This window comes from Typha latifolia, chromosome 3 (genome assembly GCF_019914945.1).
Source record: "Typha latifolia isolate L0001 chromosome 3, TyphaL0001v2, whole genome shotgun sequence".
In the NCBI taxonomy this organism is placed as follows: domain Eukaryota; kingdom Viridiplantae; phylum Streptophyta; class Magnoliopsida; order Poales; family Typhaceae; genus Typha; species Typha latifolia.
This window is the reverse complement of record NC_133088.1, coordinates 7,647,170-7,656,664: the sequence shown is the minus strand read 5'-3', so window position 1 is coordinate 7,656,664 and position 9,495 is coordinate 7,647,170. Positions and strand designations below refer to the sequence as shown.

At 39.1% G+C, this 9,495-nt stretch overlaps 1 protein-coding gene across 2 annotated transcripts; it reads right to left on the bottom strand.

The window, feature by feature from the left end:
- Positions 1-6,304: 6,304 nt before the first annotated feature.
- Positions 6,305-8,478, bottom strand: LOC140783512 (ACT domain-containing protein ACR8-like). 2 transcript variants are annotated; one of them, XM_073130413.1, is made up of 5 exons: positions 8,289-8,478; positions 8,057-8,201; positions 7,262-7,972; positions 7,056-7,160; positions 6,305-6,972 (listed from the first exon to the last, which is right to left on the bottom strand). In XM_073130413.1, the coding sequence occupies exons 2-5, from the start codon at positions 8,153-8,155 to the stop codon at positions 6,592-6,594; spliced, it is 1,296 nt and encodes a 431-aa protein (XP_072986514.1). In that variant the 5' UTR covers positions 8,156-8,201; positions 8,289-8,478; the 3' UTR covers positions 6,305-6,591. The 2 variants fall into 2 exon arrangements, with proteins under 2 accessions (XP_072986514.1, XP_072986515.1); XM_073130414.1 differs by having other exon boundaries at positions 8,057-8,293.
- Positions 8,479-9,495: the final 1,017 nt, after the last annotated feature.

Here is a 9,495-nt window from a genome sequence, read left to right as displayed (position 1 = left end):
CAAGTTGGATTAGGCTTGAAATTGGGTTGAATTGATTAAGACTTAAAATTATGGCTCGTTTAGCCCTAGGCTCGATTGGCTCGAACTTAAAATTAGCTTAAAAAATAATTTTAATTCAAACTTGATCACAAATCTAAGCTCAAAATTATTTTTAATTCAAGATCAGAATTAGAGTTGATCAAGCGCGACTCACTTACACCCCCTATCTATGGGGTTCTTCTAGCTTTTAAGACTTACCTTTGTTTTGGTAACGGTATCCGTGATGAGTTATCTAGTAGTAGCAGGATATTGCTTCCAGTATCATCGACACACCAAAAATCAAAATCAACTTTTGTGCATTTTCTTCATTGCATCAAGGAATCTAGTGAAAAGGTACAATACCTCTGACCATCATCAGGAATCTCTGAAGCTTATTGTAGCAGTCGAACCTCTCGATATTAAAGAGTAGAATATCTTTGTTTTGATGTTATTCTTGTCTATGTCCCGTCCATTCCACCCCGTCAGTATTTGTTCGCAAATTCAATTAGAATTTGTTCAATGATACTCGGTAGTGAAGTTGTAGACTACTAGAACATTAGTATACACACACTATACACCATTAATATGGAAAATTTAAACTTATCTGTTCCCTTTTAATTGTCTCAGTTGTTTGTGATACATCAACCGGAGAAGTGCAGTCTCACATTGAGTATATTACTCCATAAAACCATACTCCATGATTATAAAGCTTCACTAGGTCAAAATCTTGCAGGAAAAAAGAGGAGAAGAAATAAATAATATTTGGTTCCAGTTAGTTGGAAAGGTAACATTTATTAGTTCCTATCTCCATAGATTTCAGGACAAATGCTCATCACTATAATGGGGCACAGTTGGGCAGTTTGCTGGCAAGACTGTGAAAATAACGATAACGTGAAAGCTAATTAACGTAAGTGTTAGGCCACCAAATTTGATCGAGTTGGCCCCCACAAGATCACAATGCGATCACAGGTTACTATCAAACACGTGTAGAATTAATCGCTTCCTTTATTCCCAAGTAAAATTATATTCCCATGATGTAGTGGCTGTCGATTGTATGCAACCAATATATGTCACCGATTTGTGTTAATTACTTTATGAAGTCTCCCATATTTAATTGTGAGAATCATCCACTTTTCTGTTAGCTTACAGCAGGTACTTGTGTGTTATCTGTTACATAGAATCCTGGAGAATATTTTACAAATAGAATGTTCCATTACATCCATTTTAAGTTGTAATTCCTTTAATTAGCATTAGTGTTTTTGGCTAACAATCCAATTTGCTAGCCTGGGATTTTAAGATGAGGGGGTTTGGCAGCCACCTTAGGGGAATGCGATTCTTGGGCTAATTGATACCTTTTCTTCCACTATTATAAATGACAAAATTAAAGGTCGGTCATCTGGGGACCCTTCAATTGGATCTAATGCAACCTAGATCACATCGAATTTCCACAACATGTCTTGAGGTAACCAGACTTTTAAAGCATAACCTTTTACTACTTTAAATTAGAAAAAATAAATAAATAAACGGGCAGGTGGCAAGAAAAAGTGTTTTATTTAGTGGTTAATGAGTTATTAATAATAATTAGAGTTTGTAGTGGGGGAGGGGGAAGGGGAAGAGGAGGCGAATAGCAACGGACCCACACGTTAGGAAGGTGGGGGAGATGCCTCTGGAAAGAGATGGAACGTGGAGGGTGGAAATAAAAGGCTACCGAAAGGGGATGGACGGTCATTAATCACGTGACGGTGTTCCGCGTCGTTTGGCACGCTGCACGTGTCACGGCTTGCGAGACGGAGATACCGCTCTCTTCGCTTGCGCTCACATATATTCTATTAGAAAATTAAACGGTTGATTTTAATGCACTTGGCTTTTTCTTTTTCTTTTTTTCCTTTCATTTGCTGATACTGTTGGACCAGAGTTAGATATTATCGTACTCTTTCTTTCACTCTCCTTATTCTTTTCTATATAAATGTCTCATGTATTTTCTAAGCTTATTTTGTGTATCCTTCTTTTTTAATATTTATGTATTAGCATTTGTACGACAATTGAAGGAAATGTACTCTTTTTTTTAAGGGTACAAAATATTAAGTTAGAGTCGAAAACCAAAAGCTGCATAAGTTTACTTGGAAAACTACCATCCCAGATATAATCATAACCTATGGTTCTACTATAATTAGCAAGCCAATTAATAATGGTGTATAGTGTCTATATACTATTTAATGTGTTGACCAGGAAAAGTGAATCTGACTCAATGATAATATCATCAACCTAGTTTTACTTACAACACTAGGTAGCTAACAAATCAGCAACCAAATCATTCTGCCTACTCTTTTTCTTCGATCTCAGTTTATCTTTTCTTCCACTAGAAATAATTAGTCTCTCATTTCTAAAAAAAATATTATTATTATATAAAAAACTATATATTACAGTTCTAAGAAAAAGAATGAAAATAATGATGAGTGAGAGAAATATTTATTTCATCATTATTAATACCTAGTATGAATTTACTCCAACAATACCTAAATATTTATAAGAAATTAATATGGATGAGTTAGAAATATGAATAACCTTAAAATAGGGACGAATAAATGATTCTAAAAACTTGACAGTTAATTCATATCTTTTTAGGTCCGATGATCTGGAGATAGTTCTACTTAGTTTTGTAAAACTTATATTCTACGTAAGGGACATGAAGTACTCATGTCCTAACTTCTTATTATTGTTGTAATATCGACATTTGTATCGTTTCGTAGGTGTAATTTGAACATACTTTCTATGGAACCATCGCTCATAGACCTTTAGTAGCATATCCAGAAATTATCATATGCAATGTTGCATGATTCGAACAGCATGTTGCCATGTTCCTCGTCATTTTTTTTCACCATTTTCTTCTCCATTCTCTTCATCGTCCTTAGAGGGTGTCATCTTTCACGTTTTTGTAATTTTTTTTTTTGTCTTGACAGTTAGATAGTTGAAAAAAAGAAGAAAAAGAAGATGATGAGTGAGAAGGGCAAACTATGAAAGAAAAAAGAAAATCTAAGTTGCAAGTGAAAAGTATACAGACCTAGGTGACAAAATAAATAAAAAAAACCAAGTATACTGTTATTGCAAATCATCCGAAATAAATAGATAAGGAACAATAAATAATGTTTTTATAGCTCTCCCTAAAATATCTCATAGATTAATAGTGATGCTGAAAGGGACTAATTAATAAATCCTAAGAGCCCCATGTCAAATGCCATGGGGTAAGCATTTCTTACATTTAAATGTAGCAAAATGTTTTGGGTAGGGCTGTCAAAATAACTAAGCAGTTGAGCTCGGAGCTCCATTGAGTTCGGCTCGAAAATAAGTTAAATCGAGCTTTATCTTCAAAATAAGCTCAAAAAAAGTTTTAAGACAAACTTGATTATGAGCCGGCTTAGCAAATAAGGTCGATAAGACTTGATAAGACTCAAAATAGTTATAATATTTATTCTTAAGTGGATTGTTATGTACTTTAATCTTATATAGTTTAGTTCTAGATTTAGATTTATTTATTTATATTTTAAATTCGATCTTATTATAATCTTAATTTAAGCCTAAATCAAATTTAATTTAATTCAAACTTGATAAGTCTCAAAATTTGGTTTAAATTGATTAAGGCTTAGAAAATATTTATTTGATCCAATGATGGTCGTGCCACGGCACGGACTTTTGCCGACCACCTACTAGCACGGCACGTGCCGCGGCACTTGCTAGTCGTGCCGTAAGAGGAGAGAGAAAAAAAAGATACTCACCTTCACCTTCGTCATCACCGCTTGCCGCTCGTTGATCGTCATTGCCATCGTCGTTGCCTGAGCACGTCGGGTGCCCCAGCCCGAGGGTGAAGGAGAGACCAAGAGAGAGTGAGTATCTCTCTCTCTCAATTTCTCTCTCACTCTCTCTTGGTCTATCCTTCACCCTCGGGCTAGGGCACCCGACGGCTACGACGATGGTGACGGCGATGACGATCAGCAATGAGTAGCTCGACAACGAGGTCGACGACGGAACTATTAGGAGGGGTGCTATGCGGCACGCCTCGTGCCGTGCTGCTAGTATGCCGCGGGCACGGCAAGTGCTGACCGGCATGCCCTTGCCGGTCGACACGGCCATCCATGATTTGATCGGCTCATTTAGGCTCAAGCTCAAATTTAGCTCAAAATTGACTCGAAATTGGCTCGAATTAAAATGTTTACAATTCAAGCTTGATAGAAATTATAGGCCAGAAATTAATTTTAAATCAAGCTTGACCGAACCTGTATTAATTTTAAGTCAAGCTTCATCAGAGGCTAGGCTCGATCAAGCTCGGCTCAATCACACCGCTAATTTTGGGTCACTTTTAAAGACTGATGACATTCTTTTAAGCTAACAAGGTTAATTTATAAAGTTCTATGTATACAAATTTTAATTTTTGGCATAATTGTAAAGAGTAATTCGTAATTCACTATTAAAAATAAATGTTTGAAATATGTCTTGTTAAGTTCTTTCCAACTAAGGAATGCATGCTGTTAGGTTCTTAATATTGGCAAATTTATACAAAATATTCTAAGTAATTTTATACATGTATATAAGCATATCTATAAGCTTTGATACAATTTGGTTTGAAGATTTTTAAGATTTGAAGCATTTAAGTCAAATCGTTCACACACATAGAAGAGCATTTTTAGTTGTGCAGAATGTAGTCACGAAAATTTGCAAAACCTTGCCGGTATCAACAACGAGAAAGAACAATCAAATGGAAACAATAAGTAACTATGACTCTTAGCCCCGACAACATACTAGGCATAGGGGAGATCATAACAAGAAGGAACGCCTAGACAATGACACCAATCTGAATCATTCCGAGACACTTGATTTGACTTATAATTTATCTTATCTTCAGAATGTATATAAGGGTTATGATGCCCTAACCCTAAGAGCTGTCCACAACCATCTTAAGATCATCTTTTGAAGGCCAGTGAAGATCACTTTTTATTTTATTTTAAAGAGAATGTGCTAAATCATTCTCATCTTAACACATTTATATTAGATCTGAATAAAAAACTACGTCTCGAGAGTCATTGAGATGAAAGGATTAGCCTTGAGGGTTACTGATGTTTAGAAACCTATCATGAGAAACAGTGTGCCGTGGAGTCTAGTGAGTAAGGTTGGTACAGATTGAGTCGTGAAAATTAATAGGTGATCTATCAGTTTTTTGTAAACTGTTACAAGTTTTAGTGATTAGTTTTGATACGAGTTTGGATCCGTAAGTTTTTACTCAGTTTGAGATATTTTTTAGATAAAAATTTTGGTGTTTATTTTTATATTATTCGTTGATTATTATTCAATATGTTTATTTAAGCAAATGGTTGGGGTCATGTCTAGGGTTTTAATAAAACATATCTGGGTATCTATAATTTTTTCGCATGCATTCTTATAGCAAACTTATGTTAACATGAACAGGTTCACCTACTTGAGGAAATAAAAGGAGGAAATGACCTTAAATTGAAAGAAATAACTCTAATACATTTGAAGTCTAATAGAGTGTAAAACCTAAAATGTAACAGAAAAAATGCTACTTCAAATGTAACTTTATCATTCTTTCAATCTGTCTCGTATCAAGTATCATGTGTCGACAGTTTTGAGAAAGAACTAAAAGGAAAAAAAAATATATATATATATATATATAGAGACTAATAGGCTTCAAAGTATTTAGGGTTGAACTAAATTCCGTTTAATTAATGAAGCTAGGCCTCATCTTTCTCCCCCGTAATGGTGCCCGATGTGATATAATGGGTCAAGTGCCGAGTTGTCATGTGATAGTAATACCACTCTATCTCTCCATAACAATTTTAATAAGCCTTATCCAGTTCTTTGATAAACAGAAAATAAAAACAAGCAGTAAAAATGACCATCATTGTCGGATTAGCTAAAACACCATTTTTCCTAGTCAATATAAATTTTAAAAATACAAAATAAAATTGACCTCAATAATACAGCACATCAAGAAAGTGACTCTGGCTTGAAATAAGGCGTTACGGATGCTTCAGTGGAAGGGGCTAGGGAGGGCTGCAGTCTCTTTCTCAGATTCAAAGAGTTTGATTATTAATTCACCTTCCAGAATTTCTAATGAGTCATAGCTGTTAATGAAGCAGGTGGCGTTTCGTCTAAAGAGTTGAAGGCTTGAAGCATTGAAAAAGGTATAATAAATTCAAAGACCAGGTAAAAGGAGGTGGAATATTCCAATGACAGAACTTTAGCTAACAAATCTAGATGTAGTCAAACACTAATATTAGAAATAGTACCATATATCAACTTCATTATGTACAAATAAAGAAGACATACAACCATCCAACTACGAATTTACACAGGTAGTTGACAACATAACAAACACTGGGTCCCTGACTCCTTACTTCGAACAACTAACAGCTATCCTTTCCTTGTCTCACTTCCATGTCTCCCCAAACTAATACTAATCTTTTTGTATGTACAAACCATTCCATATGAAACACAAGCGGAAGCAAGGTATAGGCTTTGTAGTAATACCCAACAATTGCCACGTAGATTCCCCCAATCACCTCATGTGACGCTTCGTTTGGTCTCCAATGAAGAGTAGGATCTAATGAGACCCAGGTTGGAGAGATTCCTCTTCACTAGGCTGCGCAGGTAGAACAGTCCAGCCCCACCACCAGTACCGGCCTCCTCGCCGGCAGAGAAGCGCGGCGGAGAATCCTCGTTCACCTTGAGGAAATCCGCGCCGATCCTATCGATGACAGCATTGATCGTCTTGGGGTCGGCGGGGCGGCCGGCGGTGTCGATGACGTGGAACACGTTCGTCGCCATCTGGCCTCTGGTCGCCACCTCGGCCCTCGTCACCGAGAGCCCATTCTCCCGGAATGTCCTAGTCACGTCGGCGAGTAGCCCCCGCCGATCCGATGTGCATAGCTCTAGCCTCAATCCCTGCTCATTGCCGATAATGTTAATACGAATAATAATAGACAAAATAGCATCAATTACTCATTTGTATGCGAATTTTTTTTTACCTCGGATGCTCTCCGCTTGATGGCGGCTTGCAAGCATTGGATCACACGCTGCCTCTCGGCTTCCGAGCTGATGGGGCTCCCATCGGAATGCCTAATGTAAAATTCCTAAAGATTGCGCGAAAAAAAAACCAATTCAAGTAATTAGCCTTTCTACTAATCCTAAAATAATAAAAACAAATACACCGAAAAGAAAATAAAAATCGTACCTGGTGCGCTCTGGCGCCATCGGTATTAATGGTGCCATGGAACACAACATACTCCATATCCGTTAAAGTGCACACAACATCGAACAGCAACTTGGGCCGATCCCGGCATTGCACGGTGACAACAGAGTAGCCTTTCTCGACCCAGTTCGTAACTGAAACGGAAGAACGAGAAGTGGACGAGTTCTCCCCCGAGTTGACGCGCTCGTAGTCCCGGTCTTCGAACATGAGCTGGTGGAGCCTCCGATCCGAGTTGGTCTGAGCCGGAGACGAGACGCTAATCTTGAGAACGTTCCGCAGTCGCGATTCGATGCAATGGACTCGTTGCGAACCTGGGTCCGAGTTATTGACCAAGATTATAGAACCGATCCGGCCATTGTGGGTCCACGCCTTGGCCTCAACGACGTTGAATTCGAGATCGGCAAGCACGGCGAAGATCTCAGAGAGGAGACCAGGGCGGTCGGCTCCCGTTAGCTCTAACGCCGTTAGTTTATCCAAGCCGTTGTCGGCGGAGGAGTCGGCTACGAGGGAGTGCTCGATGCAGGAGATAACGCCGGCATCAGTAAGCTTGCGCCCGTGGCGATCGGTGACGTGGAAGACGTCCATGAACCAGCGGCCATCGGATGATATGTAGCCCTTTTGGATGGTGAGATCGAGGTCGGTGAGGACCTGGATGGCCTCCAAGAGGATCCCGTGTTTCCGGGCACTATCCACCTAAAGATAAACAAAATCATGGGTTAATCCAGGAAAGACGTGCAAGATTTAATTGGGAATTAAATCGCTTACTCTTATTCTTACCTTGACGTGGGTCGCAGTTGGGCAGACGCCATTGTCGATGACGACTCTGGGAATGTTTGCGAGTCTCTCAAACTCGTCCAAGCAAGAACTCCATCCCATTTCTTCTCTTTCCCTCCTTTCTCTTCTCTCGGCTTCGATTTGAGTACTGGATGAGAAGCAACAAACTCAAATCTTCCAGCTACGAATTCAAAGGAACTCAATGAACCCTTCTTTGGGTACAGGAAGTACTAACCTCAAATAGCTACAAGGAAGGGGAAGAGAACTTTTGTTAGGTAGTGAGAACCTATGCCCAACCCCTTGGGGTTCTCCATCGGTTTTTATATATAAATAAGTATAATGTTCAAACCCGAGTTTATACGCCAAGGGCCATCATTCACATGCCTGACCTGGGCCCTGGGCAGTGAACTAAACACAACCTGCCCGACCTGGATCAACTACGCTAGTCTTATTCCTACCCCTTCTTTTTTTTTAATTTTTTTTTCTAGCGCACCCCATCTTCTTACTTTCTTATACCCCCAAGATATAGTACTGAAGTGCTGTAATTAATTAATTAATTATAGTTATGACTGGGTAATTAGTCTGGAGTCCTCGTGCTCTGGAGGTGGTGGATAGCTTGGCATTTGGGTTGTTCTCAGTGCGTGGATGGGGCCCGACAAAGGATAATGGCCTCTGAGTCTCTGACCCCCAAGCTTCCCTCGCGCCGCCCATGTCGATCGCATACCGTCCCTGACCTTTGCGCCTAACGAACCACCTAGTCTATCTCGAGCAATGATAGGGGGCACTCCAAAAAGTCCCCCGAAAATTTCTACTTGCAGGAGCAATTAATTGTGTAATTAGAGATTTAATACAAGTTTTGCCCGCCAAAGAGAAACTCCCTCGTAATAATATCATTTAAGATAGATCATAACAAATTTACAATTTAATATAAACTAAATATATTAAAAATAAGAGGTCAGATAGTGCAATTTCTTAAGATCAGGATATTCTAGTTAGTTAAAAAAAATGGTAGGTGCCCCTAAGATGTAATAAAATTGTAATCAATGAGAAATATGGTAATCTAACTTACCCTATATTATAGCAAAATTTGAGGGACATCTAAGATTAGGGCAAACATGGACCTAAGTTAATGAAGGGATTAGTGGAACCTAAACAACTATGAGCCAGGTTGCCTCCTACCAAGGACAAGGCAGTAATTTTCCAGTCGCGAGAAGTGTCAGTACCTTGAACGCGAAAAAGTAGATTATGGTGAAAGAGAACTGCGCCCACGCGGCTCATTATCATTGGTCAGAAGCACTCGACCTTGAGCGACGCGAACGGGTACATGGAATGACCCGCCCAGTCATGTGCGGTCACTAAAACGAGACCGATACGTGTCGAATTAGGGGACTCGTCATGTGACCCTGTCGTCAGTGAACGAGTCCGCACGGGGGGAGGTGCGG

Bases quoted from the DNA above. Each gene is read 5' to 3' on its own strand.
- LOC140783512 (XM_073130413.1), bottom strand. From the start codon at position 8,155: ATGGGATGGAGTTCTTGCTTGGACGAGTTTGAGAGACTCGCAAACATT. The intron at 7,973-8,056 runs GTAAGAATAAGA...GTTTATCTTTAG, and splicing joins CAACTGCGACCCACGTCAAG to GTGGATAGTGCCCGGAAACA. The intron at 7,161-7,261 runs GTACGATTTTTA...CGCAATCTTTAG, and splicing joins ATGGCGCCAGAGCGCACCAG to GAATTTTACATTAGGCATTC.